A 24,647-nucleotide genomic window follows, 5' to 3' on the forward strand; every position below is an offset into this window, starting at 1 on the left:
GTGGAGTGATTCATACACTTGCTTTGAACGAGGGCAAACAGGTTCAACGGGCAGTGCCAGTGATAAAATGAGCTTCCTACGGGTGTTATTCCCAGTTCTGAGGATCCTTCCCTTGCAATAGCCAGCTTTCTGCCCTCAGCTCCCTCCAAACCCTGCATTCCTGTGGCCGATGCTCCTCCCCCTGCTGCTCTCGGTTCTCGCTATGCTCCTGCCGTCCCTTCTGCTGCCGGTTCCTGGTCACCCGGAAATAAGTGTGTTCCAAGCAGGGCCACCTGGAGCAGGTGCATCCCTTTCCCTCTCCCACTGCTGTCTCTCCTGAAAACTGAAGGAATGCAGCTCCGTGGAGACCCCTGCTCCAGTGCTGACTGAGGCTGAGTGTAGCAGTTCATGTGGGCCAGAGGCAGAGCGGTCATGTTGGTGTCATCTTCCCAAGGAAATGCCCCAAAACGCACGAGAAGTTTTGTGTTATGAAAATGTTGTCACCTAAATCCAAACGGAAATGTTTCCTTCATTCCAAAAATCAATCTATCAGGAAATTACTTTTCACAAATCACTTTCCAGAAAGCTTTCACCTTACCAGACAAGGAGCTTGCAAACTGCCCTTGTCAGCTCTGTCCCCCTTACCACGTTGGTTCGATGAGTGTCAGGGGCTGGGCCCTGTCAGGCGCTAGCCCAGATCTCTGTGTGAACAGAAGAGCTTCCCAGCTGGTCCCAGATGCACAAGGCATGTTGTGCACCCATGGGCACGGGGCCAGAGGAACGTGGCTGTCAGCTTGTGGCCAGGAGCCGGCTGTGCCTGGCACCCCGCCGCCCTCCTGTCCATCGTGGGACCAAGGCTGCGTGGGATCCTCAGCAGCCCTCTGGCCGGGTACAGGATGCATTTCCGGGGTGAAAACTCGACCAAAACAGACGGCAAACCTCCCCGCATCTTGACAGCGGGGGGCAGAGGGGAGCACGGCCGGCAGGGGGCGTTGCGCCACGGGGCGGGGCCTGGCTGGGCGCGGCACAGCGGGGCGGGGGCAGCGCACCTGCGGGGCGGGGCCTATCGGGGCGGGGGCAGCGCACCTGCGGGGCGGGGCCTATCGGGGCGGGGGCAGCGCACCTGCGGGGCGGGGCCTGCCGGGCGCACCTGCCGTGGCCCCGCGGCGGGGCTGCGCTGTACGGAGGCTGCGGCGGCATGGCCCGCTTGCTGGGCACCCTGCGCGGCTCGCAGCCCGTGGCGCGCTTCCAGCGCTGCTGCGGGCTGTTCCCCGCCGGCGAGGAGGGCGGCGGCGACCCCGCCGAGGGGGTCCGGCGTCGCGTCGTCTGCAACGGGGGCGACGCGGGAGGGAGCCGCCGTCTGGAAGCCGCCGGCTGCGGAGCGCCCGACGGAGCGAGGGGCGGCCGCGGCCCGAAGGTGAGTGCGGGCAGAGCGGGGGCCGTGAGTCAGCAGAGCCGTTCCGCGTACGAGGGCTCCGCGGGATGCGGGGCGGCGGGGACGGCGATGAGCGGGGACGTCCCGGGTTACGAATCCGTAACCGGCGAGAACGCGGGGCGGGGGGGCCTCGTGGCCGTGCCGCAGGGCTCGCCCCGCCGCTGGCGGGCACGGAGCGCGGCCCTTCCTCCTGCTGCTCGGGGCTGCCCGCCCTCCGCAGGTGCACCTGTTGTGGTGCCGCGCCGCGGCTGCCCGGCGCCGCGTCCCCGCTGTCCGTACGGCCGGACGCGGGCTGCGTTCTCCCGGCACTGCGGGTCGCGGGCTTTCTGCTCGGTGCCGACCGCAGCCATCGGGGCGGGGCTGCCCGCAGCTCGTCTTGCTGCGAGGAGCGCTTCGTGAGCGGGCGGCTTTGCGGATCGGAAGGAGGTGATGATGGCCTGCGAGTCTCTGCCCGGTAAACAGTCGCCGCTCCTCCCCTTGCGCGATGTCGTTCCTTTCCGCGTCCGACATCCAGTGCTCGTGTTGTCCTCACCGACCTCTGCTTGATGCCTTCTCAATTAGAAGGCAAACGGGATTATTGCACGCTGCTCATGCTGAACTACGCCGAACCGTTTCAAGTAGATTGTACACGCATCCGCTGAAAGACCCGTCTCTGCTTGCTTTTGATCGGAGGCGCGCTTAGTGTGTCGCACTGTTGACACCAAAACCCTGCCCCAGCTAACTGTCCGTTGGCCGAGCCGTTCCTGCCACTGGAGCAGTCGTCTTGGGTTTCGCATAAAACAGGAAGGCACAAAGTATCTCAGTGAGAGGGTGAACACATCATGAATGAGGCTCCACAATCTTGTGGGAGACTTGTGTCTGAAACTGGTTGGCAGGGATCTCTTCCTGATTTTCGGTGGGTCCTGAGGTCACACGTTTACAAACAATAACTTTCTGAAGGCTTCTCCATTGTTGCAGTGGGTGGCCAAATAAATGTTATCTATGTTTAAAAAGAAGAGCTCTGCTTATCTGCAGCTTTTTGATGGAGGCTTTGTCCTGAAATTGATAACCTGAATTTAAGGGATGAAGGAAAAAAAACCCTCATTTCTGTAGATTTGCTCATATTTACTTGTGTTTTCTCTACACTTCCTTCTCAGGGATGCTTTATCATCTCCTGTGATCTGTCTCTACTGTATGAGAGTACAGTTCATGTTTGCTCTGTAGTTATACCTTAACTGTCAGAAGTGCTCCAGGCTTGTGTAATGCTTACAAAGTGCCCAACAGCATTTACTGATTATGTAGCTATTGTGGCTCGTGCCTTGATGCAGAAACTAATGGCAGGGCTCAGGAGGTGATAGTGACGTCAAAGGAAAAGGTAGGCATGAACTGCATCTATCTCAGAAAGGTAAGTGAGGCGGGCTGAGCAGGTGAGAGATGCCTTGAGCCCTGTTGGGAGAGCTGTGAGGGGGGCATTTCTGGCTGATGTGCTGACTCGATCCTCCTGCAGGATATAGCTGTGTTTGGAAGTGGCTCCCTTAGGAGGTGCTGCTGGAGAAACACAAGGCTCAGCCTCCTGTACCAACAGGCTCACGTTGCTCAGCACCCCTCCTGTTGCTCTGGCCCTCGCCCTCTCAAGGCTGGCACTGCTGCATGCACGTGTCTGATTTTTGCTCTGGGATTCCTGTGGAAAGCAGCCATTACGGGATTTTGTAGTTGATTACTGAGAGAGTTTCACTGGGCAACGTGTGCAGCCCTGGGATTGCTGGTGCTGCTCGAGCCTCCTTATCCAGTTGTCAGCAGCACATGATGAGCAGGAGCCATAGCAAAGTCTGGCATGTGCTGCTAGGGACCAGTGTCTGGTGGTCTGTCCCAGCTTGCTGTAGAAGTTCTATGTGCTGATGGTGATTGCTGCCCTGCCAGCTGTGCAGTGCTGCTGGAGAAGCTGTGGACAGAGGCACAGGGATTTGCTGGGGGCTGCAGTGCGGATCTGGTGGCTGGAGCAGCGTCAGTAGTGATGGGCACTCAGTGACTTGGCGCTTCATGGCTCACAGCCTGAGTCATCCCTTTGGAGGCTGCTGGCCCTTGTAACAAGGAGCTGTCAGGGGCCTGGGATTAATTCCTGCACTTGGAGGTAAGCCACTTGCTGTTGTATAATTCTGCTGAACGTCTTAGCCCATTAGCTCAGCTATCAAACAGAAGAATAAGAGCTTATCTGCCATCATTTTTCTCCTTCGGATCTCTGGAGTCCAGGAGTAGGTTTAATGGGCAGGGAGCCAGGAAAATCTCTTCTCCCTGGAAGGTTCCTTTGGACACAGAGTTCTTGTACTTCATCTCATGTATATGCTCCGCAGGAAACACTTGCAGGTCAACTAGACAGTGGGAAAGGACTATTGGCTATCATGGCCCTCCAGGCTAATAAATCATAGGGTATCATATCATTTTATGTCTTGATTGCCTACAGCTCATTTTTCCAAGGTAAACTATTATTGGTCTAGATTAAGGTACATGAACAGTGGTTTATTACCACTTTGTTTTATTGCTATATTAGTTGATATTAATGACTAGATTAAAAAAAAAAGTTTAATCCGATATACTGCTGTGGAGTTGCTTGAGTCTGCTTGTGCCAGTACATCTGGAGCACTGCAGTCTCCCTAACAGCAGCCCATAGCATTGTTATTCCCTGTGAGCTGGACTTGACAGAGGTAGAGCTGTCTAATTATGCTAACCAACTTAATTAGGTGCATCGTCTTTGTGTTCCCCAGTTACATTTCTCTGTGCAGATAAAGAGCATTCAGATACCTCATTCTGCAGAAGTCAGTGTCAGGCACACAAGAGAGCTGCAACTAAGAGCTGGAATGTGGATGCCCACTGACCAGGACTTAAAGAATAAAGCTGGGGCAGAATGAACAGAGCACCGTTGGGTTCTGGGGAACAGGCCGTGCCCAGTGGAGCATCTCTGCTCCCTCAGATCTGGGGTTTATCCATTCACAACTGTAGTTAACCCAGCAAATGTGAAGCCTTATGCAGCACTACCTTAGGAAGCTGTGCCTTGACTTGAAACCTGGCCAGGGAAGCAATCTCTTCTCCCTGTGCTGCTGCCTTATTGTATGCCATAAAAAAAAATAATAAAACAAACCCAAACCTCCTTTATTGTCTAGAAGTGGCATACTGTCACTCTGCTTTTTTAGCTTCCAGAAGTCTTGTGGCCCTGTGCCTCTTGAAATAGACTTCTGCTGTAGAAACAGTTCCTTGTGCAGAAGTGAGCTGCTGGGTGTGTGATGCTGCTGGGCAGGAACACATGGCTCACCTTTGGGGTTGCTTTTCCAAGCTATGGTCTGTGTCTAAAAACAAGTCTTAAGCTGCGAGCACACTTTTTGTTCAACCTGGAGAGAAGCAAAATTCATCTGGGTTTTGGAGGAGTTTCTCAGCCTCTGTTTTGAAGCTGGGATCACTGTCCCAAACTACCTGCAATTTACACTCCCTGGTTCTTTGCTTGTGTTTATCCTCTCTCCCTGCTGGTATTGCAGCTGTGTAACCCTGAAATGACTTCCTCTGCCAGTGTGAGGCACAGGCTCTGTGGGGTACCTCACAAAATTGCAGAGTAATTCTGGAGAATTAAAATGCAATTAGACAAACCTGTTCTCTTGCTGTACAACAGGGAGGAAGGGAAGACATTTCCTTCAGCCCTTCCCTCTCTTGCCTCCCTCACTCTGTCCTTCCATTATACCCAGCTCAGCCAGCCTTCCTGGAACACAGGAGATGCTGGAGCTGTGGGAAGCTCCCATAGTGTAAGAGCTGGTAGGAATTGGCTCTCCAGCAAATGTGAAGGAACTAATTTATCCAGTCAAATGGCTTGCGAGTTTTTTTTTGAGTGCCACAGGGAATGCCTTTTGGCAGGAAGCAATGAGTGCAGAGACTCGTCAGGAGAGGATATGGAGTCAAGGTGCTGGATGGAAATGTGACTGTGGGGGCTGCTGCTGGTCAAATGAACTTTGAAGGAGCTGGAGGACAAGAACAGATCAAATAACCTCATCAAGTTGAAATTATGATTGGAAACTGACTTTAGTAGGTGCAGATAGCTATTGAATGTGTGGATATAGTAAGTACTTGATAACAGAATGGAAAACAGGGTTGGTGGTAAGAGCAGATCACAGCTAGACATGGCTCAGCCTGTTTAAAACAGCCAGCAAAATGAATGAAGTAGTGCAAGGCTGTTCTTTCAGCACTGCTGTGTTACATCTGATCTTTGGGCACTGTAACTCAGCACAGGCAGGATTTCTCTTTTTTCTTCTTAATTAGGAAGGCTTTCTGTTAGGAAGATGACTGTATTTTCCTTCATTAATTTCTCCTGTTAATTGCTAAGCAAGTCATCTGTCAGCTCTAGTCTTGCTTTATTCTACCCTATACTTAAACAACTTATCAGATTTTGTTATATCTACTTATATTTTTTTTAGTAAAAAAAGAGGCCTAGTTATGTTACTTACAGAACAATGTACAGAAATATAACACTTAGTTAAGTCTGCCTCCCAAGGTACTAATCAGGGCAGAAGGGAAAAGAATCTGAAAATAAGAGCGCTGAAGTCTTCAGCAGTAAAACAAGGTGTGTTCACTACAACCAGGACCTGTCCTAGCTCTGTGTGCTGAGCACATCAGTGTGTGTGCTATTTATCCCATGAAGTCTGAAGGGGCAACACTGAGCTGATGGGAGGTGCTGGCACTGCTGCCTAGGGCAGCTGTGAGTACCCCATCCCTGGAGGTGCTCAAAGCCAGGCTGGATGGGGCCCTATTTGAGGGTAGACAGCGCAGCTTGGAACGAGGTGGGCTTTGAGGTCCATTCAAGGTACTTTTTTGGTGCTTGGAATGAATTTTAAAAATGCTGAAATGCTACTGGAGGTCTGCCTGACTTTCAGACTCCCTACTTGTTTACCTAGGACCCCTGAAAGAACTATGGCTGCCTGGCCTGCAGCTTGCTCACTGTTTCTGCTTACCCAGTGGCTGTCTTGCTTCTGTATTTAGTGGTGGTTCAGGGCAGTGTCCCTGACAGCTGTTCCATCAGCATGTAGCACTGCAGCTGCAAGCTGGGTGATGCTTTTCTGCTAACCAGCAAAGCACGCATGCTTTTCCTGATACTAGTGGAGCTGCTCACTGCTTTGTAGCGTTTCTTGTGTCTTCTGTTTTTCTCCCCATCCCTACACAGGAATTGTGGGCTCTTTTCCTGTGTCTTAACTTTGGTGGCTTCTCTACATTTTGTAGTGTAAAATCCTTTAAGTGAGAATAACTGCAGTGCATTAATTAGGGGCTCTGGGAAGGGAATTTCTAGTCTTCTGTCAGGCTGCTCTATTGCAAGTGAAGTAATGTAGTGACCTCAGAAACTTTAATTAATTGTGCACATTTCCTGAAAGACCCACAGTGGAGCTGAGAGCAATGCATTGCTTAATGGTGTCTCTGGGTCAGCTCAGCACCAGGAGGCCAGCGTTGCAGCACCAGTCTGTGGAGTGGCTGGTGGATAAGCAGTGCCTGCATGCCTGCATGCAACTCTTAAACAAGAGATCCTACAGGGCTGAGGAGGAGAGTGGTGTCTCTTTGCAGCTTTTCTCCTCTTTCACAGGGTAAAAAAACTTCAGTCTTTATGTTTCAGCTACTGGTCTTGTGCCTCAGCCATGAGCTAGGTGTTGTCTATGTGCATGCATTCTCCAGTGCTGGGTTCCTGCTGTGCTGCAGCACTGCATGCTGGTGTCTCCCCATGGTGTGCCACCAGCCCTGTCACTGCTGTCGGGGCGGCAGTGTGCAGCACACAGCAGTGTGCACAGGCTGGGCAGTCGGCTGTGGGATTTGCTCCTGTGCAGGTTCTTCAGGCAGGCAGTTCATTTAAGGACACCGCACACACCCAAGTACATCATCTATAATTTGAGTAGTTGATTTCAAAGTAGATAGAGTTGATGAAAAGGGTGGTTTCTGTGGAATTATCCATCTTCTGCATCTGGGAATGCCACGGCTCATCATCCTTCCTTTTGAAATAATCTTAAAATTTTGCCTTTCTCTATGGCCTTAATTATTGGCCACGAAAACCTTTCTACTCTGACTGAAAAGTGATGGCTGCAGGGCTGACTCACCCACAGGGTTTGGGGTTACAGAGGGCAATGAGTTACTGCAGTGTGTGAGCAAATCTCCTACGGATCAGAGGTAGAATACACTTGAGTGTCAGAAGATGCAAGTGTTCACACAAACTACTTGCAGTAGCATTTTCCTGCATGGAGGTTAGAACAGGAGAGGAAAGGGAGCACACTTTATGAAGCGTAATCATCTCTGCTTTCTTTGGAAATAAAGGACATCAGCAGCAGTGTTAGTTGGCTGCTGGCTTTGACTCTGGTACAGCTGGAACCAAGCAGGGACCTCTCATGATGAACCAGTGCCTGAAGGAGCTTGTGGTGGGCTTTCCGTGTCTACGACTCCTTAGAATCATGACTGCAGCTCCAGACTTCCCTTAGAACCTGAACAATTGTTTTCTATTTTCCCTCCCCAGAGAGATGACTATAATGTGAATAGAGCTTTATCCCTCACCCCACGAGGCTTCAGGTACAGAAGAATTACTGTAGGGATATGCCTGATGGTCTTTGATCTAGAGCACGTCACTGCTGGTACTTTGGAGGTGGCTGCTTAATTGAGGTGTTAGCGCTGCTGGAAGAAAGCTGTCTTTTGGGACACATGAGAATGACCAGATATGGCTTAATGATCTCAGGCAGAAGCCTCACAGTTGCTAATTGCACTGGGGGCGTTTTCTAAGTGGTGTATGAGGCTTGAGACTTGGGGGCTGAGTGCTCTGCAGCTGAGCCATTGCGTGCTGCTAAATTTACTTAGAGTGGTGCCGGTAACGTATCTGTGACCTCTATTACTAATACATGGGGGAGCACTCCTGTAACCTGAGCACTTCAAAAGCGTTGACTCATCTTTTCTGTTTATTGATGCAAAAATCAATTTGATTATTTTTTTTTCCTGGGGTAGGTGAATGGATGTAACCTTCTCCCATCTTTCTTTTCTTGTTTTTACCGTGTTTCATCTCGGTATGGAAGGCAGGCTAAGGAAACGGAACTTCAAATCGCTCTTAAATGTAATCACAAGTGAATGTCTAGTGAACGTCAGGCAAGTCTTATACTTCAGCACGTAGGGTGAGAATTTCTCTCTGCTAGATCAGGCTCACGAGCGTGATAGTTTTCATCTGAGAAGAGCTTGAAGAGCTTATATCAAAGCTGAGTTTTATCCAGCACACCTTTGCTGAAACTATTGTGTTCCCTCTTCACTCCTCATGTGTTGGATGTTCTTTCTGCCCCTATTTACAGCCAAATTCCATTTTTTATTTTACTATGGGAAAGATGAAGAGAGAGCTGAGATTGGCTCTTCTCTTGCATCCCAAACTACAAGTTCTTTTCATATTTCCCTTGTTTCCAGAAGTATTTCTAGAAAGCCTGACTCACGTGCTGCTGCTCTAGCAGGGCAGTAGCAGGCTGCTTGATGGCATCCCAGTCCCCACCACCAGAAGAGCAGCAAACCTTTGTGTCCCCAGTGCTGCGCATGGTGGTGGGGCCTCAGCTCCAGCCTGCTGCTTTTCAGAAGAGGGAAAACCAAGATTTCAGGGACTGTAAGTAAATTTCTGACTGCTCTAATGAGACAAACTTCAAATGAAAGAGTTCAGTAATTCTATGGTACTTGATTTGCCTCAACACAAGTTTCTAGTGAAAGCAGTGGTGGCTCTTTTTATCTACAGATGTAGAAACTTCCAAATTAAAGCATTTGTACTCTTCCATTAAATGCAGATAACTTCCTTGGAGCAAAGGCTGATCTGATCTCTGGGAAACCTTTGTGAATGTGACTGCTGCCCTTTGGTAGTTCTGATGGATTTCTGACCTACAGAAAGTATAACTGAGCTATTGCCGTGGTCTTTGAGTATAAACACTGAACTTTTTTCTTGGCATCCACTATAACAAAGTAATTGATTTAAGGACTGGGAACTGTAATGGTGAAATCCCTTTGATGTTTGATACAACTTGCTAACTTACTGAAACTTTCTGAAATCCTCTCCTTTTCAGGGCTGTGTACAGAAGTATGTTGTGAAGAACTACTTCTACTATTACTTATTCAAGTTTTCAGCTGCTTTGGGTGAAGAGATCTTCTATATCACTTTCCTCCCATTTATCTACTGGAACATCGATCACTCTGTGTCTAGAAGGATGATAATCATTTGGTCCGTAAGTATTTTGATCACTTATTTATGCACATACTTCTTAATTCTGTAATTGTAACAAGTGAATATTTAAGAGTAAGAATAACCTTTCAAACCAGCAGCATTATTTGTATGGTTCTCATATGGTCCAGACGGGCACTTCTGAGATTTGCTGCTGATGGCAGAGGTGTGTGTGTGCATGGCATTGCAATGGCTGGCAGAGGAGGCGTTGGCTTGTGCAGCATCTGTTCGTCTCTGCTGTCTTGGTCTGATGTATATTTTCAGCCCAACAACTTGCTGAGCTCTTTTTGATAGGGTTTGTACAGAGCAGCTGGAAAAAATGCTTCCTTTCCAATATCATGGTCTGCTATGGATGGATTTTTCTTGTACTGGGAAATCTTTCTCCCTGGGTATTTCTGTGAAGGCTGCTCATGCAATTCAGGCTTGTTTGAAATGGGTATAAACCTAAGGAAGGCTTAGATCTTGTAGGCTGCAGCTGAATGAAGATGCTGCTGCTGCAGTTCCTTCAAACAAACAAGAAACCAACCAAAAACTCAAAACAAAACCAAAACAAAAGCAAAAAAAGCTGCTACCAACACTAAAAAAACCCACAAAAAACAAAACAACCTCACATACAAAACACACATACACAACAGGTTCCCTGAAGACCAAAGCTTAAAAGCATTGATTTTTATTAATACAGCAGCGTTCTTGAATGAACGAACAGGCTTCAGTATTGCCTCAGTCTTCACAAATGCAATTTAGAAAATCCAAAATATATTTCTGGTCTTGCACTGAAATCCAGCAGGTAACTGAGAACTTCATTCTTCTGCACAGGGGTTGAACGTTCTGTTGCTGCCATTGCTTGTCCTGGCATTTATCAGGTCTTTACCCAAATGAAACTCTTTCAGAACAGAGAAGGGAGGTAGGAAGCATCTCTGGTGGATGATGGACCCTGAAGGTTTGATTGTTAATCCACTTTGATTTAAGAAACTGAAACTTGATAAAAACATGAGTGTGATGCTTAGCTCTTTTTCTTCACAACAAAGCTTGTCCTTGACTTAGTCAATTCTGGTTAGTAATATTCTCTTTTTGTCCAAATAACATGATTAGAAATAATAAAAGCAATTTGAATTGGGTCATGCACTTAAAATGCATTCAGTGTTGGGCAGAGAGCATCTGCTCTTCTGTGCCAGTTACCCTAGTCAATAATTTCTTATAAAGAGAATATGAAAAATATGAAATGGAGAAGTAGGCGGACACTTACTAATTAGAGCTGGGTTTTGGCCAGGGCTACACCTACTTCATTTGGAAGTGTGCCACAGAAAATGATAATTGGTAGTCTCTGCTGTCTGCTTTTGCAGATTGCTCAAAAAATGACTTCTCAAAGCTGCCTGCGTGCCTCTGAAGGCTTGCCTTGCCTTTACCAGGAGTCTGCCTGGTTACTGGCCAGGGCTAGCCTGGCTTAATTACAGTATGCAAGAGTCCAGTGTTATTTTCCCAGTTCCTGAAGGAGTTGTGGAATCAAATTTTTGTAGTGAAGAGGGGAAAAGGAGAAGCTGTTCTATATATGCAGGCTTGTGACGATCTGCAGTTTTAGAAGCTCGTGCAAGTTTGACATAGCACTAGAAATACATGTGTAGGCTCTGCATTAACGTGGCAGGCTTGACTGGGTGGCGTACTTGCTTTTGAGAAGGAGGAGGCATTAGTGGTGTTACTGAGGGGTCTTGGTCTGTCTGTGATACATCGGTTGTGTGTGTGACATCAGGACTGGCCGTGCTGCAGGGGAAGTGCCAAGGTGTTCAGTGTGACAAGTTGGTACTTTTCATCTTACCCAGGGGCTTTAATGACAGAATGAGGGTCCCAGACTGTTTCGGAGAGTCTTCCCTTAAATATCAGAAGCATTAATGCTGTTTCCAAGGCCTTCACAGCATTTTATCTGCAATAGCTTCTGCAGAGCCAGTCATCCGTGGTGGAGAAGGATAAATTCCAGCTGGAGCAGGGCCAGGAATGGCTGGGGAGCAGGCTGTTTCTGAGTAGAGACTGAGAGCTGAAATAAGCCCCAACCAAATGAAATCAGAGAGAGGCTGATGCTGGTGGGAATGGTGGGAAGGAAGGAGGTTCTTAATGTAAAAACACTGAAGCAGAAACAGATGTGTGGAAGATAGCCATGAATAAGCCCAAAGTTCTGACGTGCAAGGATTGAGGTCATAGCTTTAGAAGGGCAGAAAGAAAGATTATGGAAAGAGCATTTCAGCAGCAGTAGGGGACCAGCCTTTACGCTCTGGCTGTGTTTCCCAGTCTTGTGTCCTCCAAACCAGCTGCTCATATCTTTGGCTTAATTGGTCAGTTCTGTAGAATGGGGGCTGCAGTCTCCTTCAGATGTTTTGGGAGCTTAAACAGTATGTGATGCTTCTGTGGTGCTCTTCTCCTTGGGATGTTCACAGATGTTATGGGCAGAGGAGGGAGATGGGTGTCTGATGCCCTGCAGTGAGGTGCTGGGCAGGCAACCTGGTGTCAGCACATCCCGTCCTCTTCCCTTTGAAGGAAGTACTCTTTGACCTGGCTTTGATGCCTGGGATTCTTTCTGCTTCAACAGAAGTGGAAAGCAACTTGAAATAAGCCAAGTCTCAGATGTGCTTTAAGTTTTTCTGTGTATCTCAGCTTAAAAGGTGAAAACATTGTTTTCCTTATTTTCCACAGTGTGTGTAAATGTGAAGTGTACCCACACCTCTTTCAAGCCTATAAAGCTGTGATTTGTGCAATATAAATAACAGCCACCCGCTGTGGACTTTGTCAGGGCAAGTATGGCAGCATGGTGTGATAAGCTGTGTTGAGGTGCGGGGTGGGCCAGGCTTGGGAGCCTGGGTCTGGCTTCTTGCTGGCTGCCCAGAGCAATGGCCTTCCCTGGATGCTGTGGCTCTGGTGCAGGGGCATGCTGAGCTTTGAACTCAGGGCAACCTGCTATGATAACGAGCTGGGATCTGCTCGTGCTCACAGTGCCACAGTGCTTCGTAAGCTGAAATCTTGGCTGCTTCGAGAAGTTGCTTTGCAGCAACCTTTGCTTTTATTAGTTGTTCTGCCCTAACAAAGGTTAGTAGTTGTGCTTTTAGTGGCATTTCTCCAAGATGAGCTCCTGACAGTTGATCGCATAATGCACCTGTCCAGCATGTGAGCCCTTGGAAGTGCTGTGTGATGCTGTGCAGAAAGCCGTGGGGCTCCTACAGCCCAGTGTGTCCCTGTGTCCTGTCTGCCCCGGTGCCCTGTGCTGCTTGGCCTCTGTACCCTCAGAGAGTACCAAGCTTGACAGCAGTGGGTAGCAGCCCAGGAGGTGTGGGGCAGCAGCATGCAGCCCTGTCCTCATCCTGGGGCCTGACCCAACTCATCTGCACCATCGTGCCTCATAAGGAGCACTGAGCTCCCTGATGAGCCCTGCAGGGCCTTTACTTTAGGCGCAGGATGTAAAGATGAGAGGCTGTGAGTGGTGCCAGCCAGGGGCTTGACTTAGTTCCTCTGTACTTAGCCAAGGTGACTGCTTGCTCAACAGCCTGGAGGAGAACTGGCACTTCCAGGATGCAGGCTCTGCTTCTACTTGGCCAATTTCCCACACATGGCAGCTTATTAGTAGTGCATCCCTACTTTTTTTCCTCCCTCTGGTGCTCCTGACGTGCTCTGTCACTTCCATTGGCATACCAAGACCGTGATTAAAACCAAAAGCAAACTCACTGTTAAGCTGTATATTTCCATCCTAGGAAGGTGATAGACAGCTGCAGAGCTAGCTATGGAATTGCTATGTCTGAAGCACAGCAGTGGGTTCAGCGTCAGGCTGGTGCAGCACAAGTCCCAGGGAAGAAGGCAGTGATGCTCTCTGACCCCACGTCTTCTCTAGAATTTCATCTGTACCTTTTAATAGATCAGGGGTGCAGCTGGGGAAGCTGTACAATCACAGGTTTAAAACAAATCTGTTCTTTCTTGCCATGGTTATACCCGATATTAGAGTGCAAAGATCAGAACCAGCCTGACTGCCCCCTGCCTGCATGGCAAGAGCCTCCCTGCTGGGCTGCATGGTGGCTGGGCCTGGCCACGAGGGGCTGTGCCACGTGCCTGGAGCTGCCACAGCAGTCAGAGCCTGCTTGGTGAGCCTGGGACCAAGGGTGGGAGGGAGTGCATCTTTGTGGTGGAGCACGTGTGGCTCAGGGCAGACTTGCAGGAAGTCCTCAGGTGAAGGATATAGAGGTGGTTGTGCTGCTGTAGTGACTGCTAATGGTGTTGAGGTAGTAAATGGTAATGCTGACCAACAGTGGCGTTGAAGCCTTGCCTTTGGACAGTGCCGTGTTTCTGTGTTGCTCCTGGTATCGCCAAGATGCTTCAGGAGGGGAACAAGGAGGAAGGCTGTAGCTAAGTTCCTTTCTAATGCTTCTTGCATCTCAGCTGAATTCCCATGTGTTCCTTTGTAGCTCTCTGAAGTTAATTACGTCCCACACAGCCGATCATGTTTTTGGCTGTTGCTTTAGTAATGGGGAAGTCTTCAGGTTCAAACAAACTTCCCCATGCAAAGACAGGTACTTATTAATACGCTAATTAAAATTACTTACATTGAAGAGATCTGCAGATGGCTTTCCCCCAAAAGTGCGGAAAGTCCCGTGTGTCTGCGTGGCCGAGTGGAACAGCTGGCACTGGAGAGATGTACACAGAGCAGCACAGAGCTGCAGTGTGCCACACTGGGTAGGCAGAAACCTCGCTGAGGTGGGGGAGAAGCAAACAGGACTGTACAGAATGAAGAAGTGGCTTACGTGGAAGTTTCTGCTGCCTACAAGACAGCAAATTGTGTCTGAATACCATCTGTCTATAGGTCTGGAAATGCATAACAGTGCTGGTGGTCGGTTGTCTGGGGCTGGGGTGATTTCTACCCATCATGAATGTGTTCTGGGGCCATTGAAAGGTTTTTGAAGCTGTGCAAATAAGTAATTCAAGTCAAGTGTTGTAGTGGAAACTTAGTTCTGTATTTATCATGTCCCAGTGCTCATCTCTCCCTGTTTCCAGTGCTCCAATGCTTGTGATTTGCAATGTTTGTTACAGGGGCAACTCACTTGTTAGGCTGAAAAAACCTGCTGCAAGTTGCTTGTCTTCTTTCCTGGAACTGTTAGAGAATAAATCCAAAATGACAGAGAAATAAGGTGAGGAAATCTTACGTCAGAGAGAATGTACCATTAACTGAGAGAGGTGCGTGCTGCCCTTGGAAGATGAGACCTGCAGCAGAGCATGGGTCAAATGTACCCTGCAGTGTGATGCTGTGCTGGGAGCCTCTCTGTCTGTGTGACACCTGGAATACAGGAATCCCCTAATTGCGGGTAGTGCAGGAGCTCTGTGCTGCTCTGTGCTGTGCTGCACGGCACTTGTTTCTCCTAGAGGAAACTTGTCAGCTTGGCTGGCAGGGTTGTCCTGCCGTACCCACGTGTGCTGCTTTGCTCACTGAGCCAGGGCAACACTTATAAAAACCTGTGCACCAAGGTCTGGTGCTGCAGAGAGCAGTGCTGAGCATATGCTGGGTTCCCATGGATGTCCTATGGGTTTGTCTCACCTCTCAGTGCTGTAAGGGGCCATGCAGTGTGCATTTTAAAAAACTGTAAGGATGAGAAACTAATTTGGAATGGAAGGAAAAAACGTGATGATGCCCGGTGTTCCTGCTTACCCATACCACCTCCAGCACTCGATGTTTGTGTCCATCAGGGCAGTCCCAACACAGCCTTCATTTGGAAGATGACTCATTTCCCTTTCTGTAATTCTCTTACATATTAGTGCTAATAATACTTGTCCAAGTGAAAGTTGTTATTACAGAGGGCTACTGATACACTGACTTGTCCACCTCACCTCTGAGATCACGCACGGTAGCCTCAACATTTCTCCTTCTGTTTAGGAACCCTTGGCATTTAACTGGCTTCCAAAGGTGTGCCCACATCCATTTGGAAATGAGTGGCATGAACCAAATAAATCCGTCCAGTGGTTTCTTTAAGAGGTTGTTTCCTTCTCCTTCGGATGGCACAGGGTATGGCGCTGTGCCCTGTGTGTCACTGCCCAGCAGCAGCCAGATGCGCCCTGGTGATGTAGTGGTGTGTGGCTCACATGGTGAGGAGCAGAAGCAGAGCAGCTGGGGCTGCCTGGCAGCATGGGGCTCTGCAGTGTGTGCTCCACTGCAGTCAGGAGGATGAAGGAACTGGGCATTTGGGATTTTGTTCTGTTTTGTGAACCCTGAATCCCAATGTCCTTTCGACTTGAAAGCATTTTTTAAATGGCCTTTGGGAGAGAGTGATGCAGCATGGCTGTAGTGGATATGGCCACAGATGGGCCTGTTGCTGTCCTACCAGGAAGGGTGTTGTTTTAAGAACTCTGCTTTCCTACTGGAAGTGGGAGAAGCAGAACAACGAGCTGTCCTGCTTTCATCACACAAGGAAGTGCAGTGCTTGTTTTGCAGCAGTGGGGTTTCAAGGGAGAGACGGGAAACTTCTGCTCCATGGTGTGGGGTGGGAGGCAGCCATCCACCTTGCACCATCCTGTGCTGCTGTGTCTCATCAGCAAAACCTGCATTTAGTTCCAGTTCTGATCCAGTTACCTTGCTGTGCAGTAAAACCACTGCTGCCTCCACTGACCAGGATAATGGAAAATCCTTTAATAATTCAGGGGACAAGTTCTGCTCTTGGGTGATAGATTTAGCAGCAGAAAAGCTTGGAGCTGTGGTTCTGGGGTGGCAGGGTGGGAATTGGCTTTGCTTGCTGACAGCCTGTGGCATTTCCTCTCCCCAGATTGTGATGTACATAGGGCAGGTCTCCAAGGACATCCTCAAGTGGCCGCGGCCCCTCTCCCCACCTGTTGTGAAGCTGGAGATGCGGACAGATGCAGAGTATGGGATGCCTTCCACCCACGCCATGGCAGCTACTGCCATTTCCTTCTCCTTTTTCATCACGACCATGAACCAGTACAAGGTAAGGGTTAAAAAAACAAACAAAAAGCTGTTTCTTTTTTTAATAAAAAGTGAGTGGGTCTGCTTCTAGCAAGCTGCAGAAGACACAGCAAACCCAAAACTGTTGCTTCTTCCAGAGGAGCTCTCTGTATTCATTTCCAATTATGTGTGCTTTTCCCTGTTATTCACAGCCAGCTGATAATGGGAATAAGAATTTTGTTGGAAATTTTGCTCCTTTAGCACAAACCCAGTTCAGTGTTGCTTGGAGGCTGTCGCTTTCTTGGTGACATGAAAGGAACTGTGTGTCACTTCATTTTGTCTGAGGCAGGAGAAACGTCCTTGGAAATCCCCTGGCTATCACTTGTTAGGCTAAATAACATGTAGCACAGCTCAAAAGCCTGTTCACTGCAGAAGCAGCACCAGTTTTGCTGCATTGCTGCTTTAGGCTGCTTAGGGAGATCCCATAATAATTATTTTCCCCAAACCTTCAGCCTTCTGCCTACCTAAAAAGGTTTGTTTCCTGGAAACCTATTGCTCCATGGTGATTTTGATTCTGGTTTATAAATCCTAACAAGCATTTCCTGTGTTCAGCAATAACAACGTCCTGGCTGCAGCATATTTAAGCATGTTTCTCATCCTCTTCAAGTGAATTTCAAAGATAAACTTACCTCATAAGTCCAGAGGACTCTTGGCCTGGTTGGGGTTGTCCCTGAGACACCTTGCACCATCCCGCCACCTGTTAGAAAGGTTTTCTTTGTTAGAAAGGGCCCCAGCTCTCTGGGCTCTGCTGAGCATTGCTGTTGCTCAGAGCGATGGCTGAGCAGCAAGGATGCAGACATGTCCTGCAGCAGGCTGGGTCTCTGCTGTAAAAGCAGCACTGTCCCCCTGCTTTATTGCGTTGTAGTAAAACCATGTGGGGACAACTGCTGTAAGGAGTCACGCTGCCACCCCTTTTGGTGCACCAGCCCCAAAAGCCTTGGTCAGCAGCACTTTCTCCTCCTAAGCTAATCAGGTGGGGGTGAGACACTCAGATCTTCCCAGGCTGTTCTCTACCTGTCAGAGACTTCCATGGGACAATAAAGCTGCTATAAAATAATTACGTGGTTTAATTGGCCTCTGTTATGAATAAAGGAATCTACCAGTACTTCACAGAGCTGCCCTCATCATCAGTAACTGGGCTGGCCCAGCTCCACAACTGCCTTCTGGAGAGGGAGTGGGGGGAATAGCTGCACTGAGGGCTCTGAGGAGCAGGAAACACAGCTGTGTGAGCTGGGAGCAGCACCCACTCGGAGCTGGGCTGGCTGGGCTATGGACATGGCTGCAGCAGCATGATGTGGTCAGGTGCCAGGCTCTTGGCAGGAGGTGGAGGCTTTGTGTCAGACATGGGAGAATTAATTCAACTTTTTTTGTTTCATAAAACTGTCTCGCAGGGAGTGAAATGAACCCACGGAGCTTCTTTTCAATTGAGCCCTAAGATGGGATTTGAAAGAGTGGAATAAGGTCTAATGTGTTAAGTTTATTAATAGACCCATAGACATAGAATGTCTTGGGTTGGAATGAATTAAAGATTGTCTAGTTCCATCCCCCTGCCACTGCCAGGGTTACCAATTATTATACATTACCAAATGCAATTTGTTTTTTCAAAGACATTGATTTATTTCAACGCTCCCCTCCATGCTTGTAGGTACCTCAGAGAGAGGGCTGTGTAAAACCACCTTCCTCGGCAGATGGCTGAGCCTCACCTGCCACAGAGGAGCCCCCAGCTTCCCTAACAGCTGTGTGGTGGCTGCAGTCTGGTACCGGCTCCTGCTGCTGCACCACGTTTGCGTGCACGATGGTGTAACACTACGTTTGTTTTGCTTTTGCAGTACCCGTTTGAGCTCGGCCTGATGGCAGCGTTCGTGTTCTCCACGCTGGTGTGCCTCAGCAGGCTGTACACGGGGATGCACACGGTGCTGGTGAGGCTGCACGTTCCTTCCTTCCTTAGGGTGGGCCTGGCCGTGCCCTCTGTGTGACTGCAGTGGTACGTGTGCCGTGCCCGTGGTGAGGCTGTGCTTTCCGAGGCCGCCGTGAGGAAACCCTTGGGCTACCGCTGTTGGAACCTGAAGGGAATGATGAACACAGCTGGGGAACCCACTGCCGTGTGTGGGTTTGAGAGCCGGGCGAGGATGGTGTGGGACGCAAGTCGTCGCTCTGTATTTTGAAATGTTAATTGTAGGAATGCACTTGAGCAACATGCGGCTCCGTGCGAGGCTGTTGTGCAAGGCTCTGCATCAGCAGGAAGCGACTGGGAGCGGTGGGGCGGCGGGCAGGGCAGCCTGGGGGGCACAGCTCCTCGGGATGGGCTTTGAAATGGTGCTACGGGCTGGGAGGGAACTGAGCCTACGGGACTGAGAGGGGCAGACTTGCTGTGCAGAAATACCACGGTGCTGCAGGGTGAGCTGATGGCCGTGCTCTGTGGGTGTCAGCGCTGCTCTGAGAGCTGATCTTGTAAATGCTGCTACTTGTGGCTAATGGGGATCATCACTGCTCTGTCATGTGAGGCTGTCAGTGTGACTCTGTTCTGCCGTGTGAATACAGCATCTCCCACCAGCTGGAGATGCGAGTCTTGGTGGGTGCATGTGAAGAAATAGTGCATTTTTTTGTGACTGATAATGGTGCTGTGATAAGGGGAATTGATGAGTGTAAGAAAGAGGGCCCTTGTGCGATGAAGGTTGTCTATAAAATATAGCCTGACCTTCCCGCCAGGCCTGGTGGATCAAAACAATATCTTAAATCTCATCTGGAGACATCCTTTCTTCACCAGTGACCTTAAGTCAATCAGTAAAAATTCCTGGCATATTTCCCTTGCTGTTCCATTATAATGAAAGACGCCTCTAAATTTAGATGGATTTTTAGGGTAAAGAAGAAAAAGTCTTTTGTGCCTTTGACCCTATTAAAAAGGGCTTTAAAATAAGTAAATAAAAAAAAGCTCCCTCACGTCACTAGGAGAAATGCTACCCCTGAGGCCACACGTCGCTCCTGGGGACTCCTTTGCACACTGTGGTGGCACAGGGAGCTGGCAGGTTGCACGAGTGCAGCCCCTCTGTGCATCCACATCTCCATGTGGGCATCATGGAGGAGGGCGTGTGGCTGCCTGCTGATAGCAGAAGTGTGGTCGTTTGAGAGAAGGGAGTAGTAAGCACCCACTAACCTCAGCTGTTAGGAGAGTTCAGCCATGGGAAGGGATGGAAGCAGCGCAGTTGTTCAGAGATGGCTTAGGTACAAAACCTCTCTCTGCTGTCCTAGCATGAGAACATTCCGTGTTGGTGGAGAAGCAGAGGAGATGCAGGGTGTATGCCTGCAGGTATGGGGCCCAAGGAGGTGCAAATGGGGATTGCCTGGATTACAAAAATGTGGACATTTTTCTGTCTCGGTGTTGTGTTCCTGTCAGAATCACATGGTGCTGGGGCTGATGAGTGCTGGCTCTTCTGAGCGCAAATTCCAGCTGGATGTGGGACTGCACACAGAAAGGCTCTGAATCTTTGGGGGAGTATTTTGGAATGCCACCGTTTTTTGGGTGCAGGTTTGATGTCCTGGGTGCCTGTGCAGGTGATTGTAGTTCCAGCATGTCTTCAGGTTCATTTTAATGGCAGGCATAGAGCAGGGTATTGCCTTCCAAAAGCCAGACCATATGTGTTTGTACTCCTAAGAAAAAAATGCAATGAACAGAGAAGGAGCCCAGTGGTGGGACCTTCCAGGCTGGCAGTGAAGGGCATTGTCTTTAGGCAGCAAAGCAAAACAGTGACTTTCCAACTCAGATCTGCAGGCATGAGGTCCATTCTGTGTGCAGCCTGAGTGGAGAGGGGCAGGAAGGGGAAGGCTCCAAGCATCACCATCTCAGGCAGAATTTACACCTGTCCTAATTTGAGAATTCTTTTGTAATTGCAGGTCACAATTAGAGGAGAGGCTGAGCTGCTTACACAGCCAGATGGGCAGGGGCTGCATTTCCTGCCAGCATCCTGCCACAGGGTGAAGCTGGGGTCTCTTTAACACACTGCATGGAGATGCCAGAAAAGCACTTTTTCTTTCAGAAGTCACAGAATGGCTTGGGTTGGAAGGGTTTCTCCTAGAGAAGATGTGCTAAGCCCATGTCCTGTGGGAAGACTGTATAAAGCAGTGCTCTGCTAGCTTTTTGATTGCGCAGCCCTATCTGTAAAATACTTTTGGCCTTGCTCCCCAGTATATGTATATTTGTAGACCATGCATGTGGACCCCTGCACTAACACATGTACAGTGAGGGGACAGCATAGCATGATTTGAAGAACTGTACCCAGGTCCCTGAGTAGGGGGTGTCCATGTGCAGGCTGTGCTCCCATGTCTATTTTCTTGCTTAAAGCCAAGTGTGCTGTGGAGTTGTTGCCTGGGAGCTGTAAACAGCTGAAGTTCGGCTGCACTCTAGTAATGCATTTACCAGAAAGCTAATAAATATTTGTTGTGAACAAGTCCCCTCATTCTGGCATAACTAGAAATTAAGTTCTTATAAATAATTCATGTTAGACTGTGACCAAGCATAGAAGTAGTCAACTGTCATGACTTGCTGAAAAATATACCATCTTGAGAGCAGGACGTTGCTGTATGTGATTAACTACAGCATTTGCAGTGAATTTCATGGTCGCAGTACAAATTCTGCTGCATCTTGAGCAGTATCTGGAGCAGCACACTGACGCTTCTTACACTGCTTTCATACAGAAAGCCACTGTTTTGGGGAAGCTTTTGTCTGCTTCCTCAACACTGCTCTTAACAACAGTCAATTTCTCAAAACATCTGATTTCTCTCTGTTAATAAATGAGGTTTTAACCATGGGCTTGCCTCGGGTGCCTAAATGCAGCCAGATTTCAGAGGCTCAGGCTGTAACTTTCATGCTACCCTACTCCTGCCTGGGGGTGCCCTGTGCTTTGTGTTCCTGGTGGCCATCTGCAGCAAAGGAAGGCACCTCTCCATGCAAAATGGGCAAGTGATGATCCAATGGATGTGATGAAGTTACTTGTAGGATTATGGGAAGGGTTTGTGCCAAGGCATTTTTGCTTAATGTCATCCCTGGGATGAAGCTGTGTGTCTGTCTCTTCTGTTGAAGTCATGTCTGGACAGTGACCATAAAGCATGGGGGGGGGAAATCTTCTGGTCACGTTCGATATCATCACTGACCTGGATGAAGGGATAGAATGCATCCTCAGCAAATTTGCTGATGAGACAAAGCTGGAAGGAGTGGCTTATATAGCAGAAGGCAGTGCTGTCATTCACTGAGACCTGGAGAGTTGGGAGGAGGGGAACCTGAAGAGCTTCAACAAGGGCAGATATTCAGAGTACTACACCTGGGGAGAAATAACTGCATACATTAGTACTGGGTTGGGGCTGATCTGCTGGAAAGGAGCAATGCAGAGGAGGATGTGGGTGTCCTGGTAAAGAACATGTTGGCTATGAGCCAGCAGCGTGCATTGGTGGCCAAGAAGGCCAATGGTGACCTGGGGTGCATTACAGAGGGCATGGCCAGCAGGGCAAGGGAGGTGATCTGCTCTGCCCTGGTGAGGCCACATTGGAGTTCTGTGCCCAGTTCTGGGCTCCCTTAGTTTAAGAAGACGGGGGTCTCCTAGAGAGAGTCCAGCAGAGGGCTGCAAAGATGACTGAGGTGTGGAGCATCTCCTGTACAGGGCAGGGCTGAGAGCCCTGGGGCTGTTCAGCCTGGGGAAGAGAAGCCGGTGGGCCCTGGTAGCAGAGGATGTCGATGCATTACAGGCAGTGAGGAGTTCTGTTTTGCAAAGCCTTTCACAGCCATCTCTTTGCAGGATGTGATTGGCGGGGCGCTGATCTCAGCAGTGCTGCTGGTGTTCCTGTACCCCGTGTGGGACAGCATCGACCACGTGCTGCTGACCAGCCCCTTCTGCCCGCTGCTGTCCATCGCTGTGCCCCTCCTGCTGTGCTACAACTACCCCAAGCTGGACTACTACAGCCCCACCCGTGGGGACACCACCACCATCCTCGGGGCTGGAGCTGGAGCGACTGTGGGGTTCTGGCTGAACAACCAGTATGTGGCACCTGCTTATGTGGACAGCAACATGGGATTTCCTCTTGTCACCGGTATCACGGTGGTGCTCATGCTGGCCAGGTTCTTTGTAGGGCTCCTCGTTATCCTACTGACACGGCAGCTGATGAAGAATGTGGTCCTGCGTGTGCTATGCTACTGCTACATGTTCCCCATTGCTGACCTGGATGCCCGGAGGAGGCTGGAAGTAGAAGTGCCGTATAAATTTGTAACATACTCATCAGTGGGCTTCACTGCTACTGTCATCGTGCCACTGCTGCACGAGCTGTTGGGGCTGATTTGAGCCTGGTTCCTTGGCAAGTAGCACATGGCACCATCATTTCAGAGGGAAGTTGTTCAAGTTGTTGTGATCAACTTGATCAAAAAGGGTTGTTGCCTTTCTGCACTGGCAAAACACTCAGTTCTGAAAACTGGGGAGGACTCACTGTACCCAAATAACTTTGAGTTAAACATCATCGATCCCACTGATACCGGATCCCATAAAGTAGTGACACATGGCCAAGGTGGCTGAGCATAGCATGTGAGCACAGCATGAAGCCACGTCCCTGCAAGTCAGTGGTGCCACGGACACACGCAAGAAAAGAAAAATCCAATCCCACAGAGTGATTTCTGACCAATCTCTCTCTAATCCTGACCCAAAAGATTGTTGCCCTGTATGGTGGAGCAGAATGGTGGCAGCGGTGAGGCTTGTGGTGGTGCTGCTGGAGCCCGGCTGTGTCCATGCAGGGACCGGGTGCAGACAGCCCCTGCAGTGCCCTGGGCTGAGGGGTGATGCTGAGCTGCCACATCACTGTCTTCCACGCATTGCAGTACTGTACAAAGTTGTACAATAGCATTACCAGTGTTCATAGGCATGCCATCGCTGTGCTGCTCAAGCTGCTTATTCAACAGTGTGTACTTGCTCTAGGACCAATGAGCCGTATGACAAATACAGCAGTGAGTGTGGTCTGCTGGGCCGGGAGAGCACAGTGCTGCGCCACAGAGCTTGGGGTGGGCCTGTGTGCCTTCCCTGCCTGTGCACACGAGCTTTAGCTGTACAGCACGAGCTTTAGCTGTGCACCTTCGTGCTCATGGCTGCAAGGTTGACTCGGATGTAAGGCAGGTGCTTTGCCAGCTGTTGGCTGCCTGTACACGCACAGCCGAGCCTCAGTGCCAAGCTGGTGGCTCTGGCTGAGCAGCTGGGGCACTTGAAAGAACCATGTGATGTCAGACACAGTCCGTAAGCTGCAGAAGGAAGGCAGGCAGAAATGTTAGCGATTTGTAGGTTTGCCCAGGCTGCGGTTAAACTGTTTTAAATTAGAGTGTGTGGACACATCTGTCTTCACATGTGCACGCAAAGAGTTTGGATGGATTTCCTCCCACACTGCCGTGGTGGGCGTGGGGCTGAGGCCACCAAAGCTGCTAGGTCCCCATTTGGCCCCGTTCTGGTGCTGCTAGACACAGGCGGGGGACACGGCGTCACTGCAGGTGGGACCTGGGGAGCTGAGAGGCACAGCCTGGGGGGGGGGGCTGCACCTGTCTGTAACACTCCTGTTCTGAATTGCAGCTACTTGGTGATATGGGAACTTGTGTAAGTTGTACAGAGATGCTTGGATTTATAAAGTATGTGCACAGATATTTTTATCTTTTATAGTATTCACCCGTATGGGATTCATGTGATACATACAAACTGTACTTGGTTCAAATTTTAAAATATAAATATTTTGCAAGATTTGGTTTGCTACTGTGTTCATGTTATGCACTTTTTCACTACCTGCAAGTGGCTGCTGGGCTGGGAGGGGCTCCCAGCTGGAAGGGAGGAACAGGAAATGTTTGTAGTCGCAGCTCTAGCCCTGCTAGTGCCTGCTCTGAGCAAAACTCCACATTTCTGCTTCACGAAAAGACCAAATCCTGAAGCAGCAGTGAGAGACTGCGGCCCCAGCACTGCCTTCACACTCAGAGAGCATAAATTCACAGGAGAATTGGGACACCCAAAGAGAGAGAAAATCATGCGTGG

General features: G+C 49.5%; 1 protein-coding gene across 1 annotated transcript; it reads left to right on the forward strand.

The window, feature by feature from the left end:
- Positions 1 to 1,177: 1,177 nt before the first annotated feature.
- SGPP2 (sphingosine-1-phosphate phosphatase 2) lies at positions 1,178 to 22,934 on the forward strand (the record flags this gene model as incomplete). Its single annotated transcript, XM_079539795.1, has 5 exons — positions 1,178 to 1,396; positions 9,478 to 9,636; positions 16,412 to 16,591; positions 18,438 to 18,527; positions 22,395 to 22,934. The coding sequence occupies 5 exons, from the start codon at positions 1,178 to 1,180 to the stop codon at positions 22,932 to 22,934; spliced, it is 1,188 nt and encodes a 395-aa protein (XP_079395921.1).
- Between the last annotated feature and the right edge of the window lie 1,713 nt (positions 22,935 to 24,647).

The sequence above is a fragment of the Tetrao urogallus genome (genome assembly GCF_951394365.1).
Source record: "Tetrao urogallus genome assembly, chromosome: 9".
NCBI classification, from domain to species: Eukaryota; Metazoa; Chordata; class Aves; order Galliformes; family Phasianidae; genus Tetrao; species Tetrao urogallus.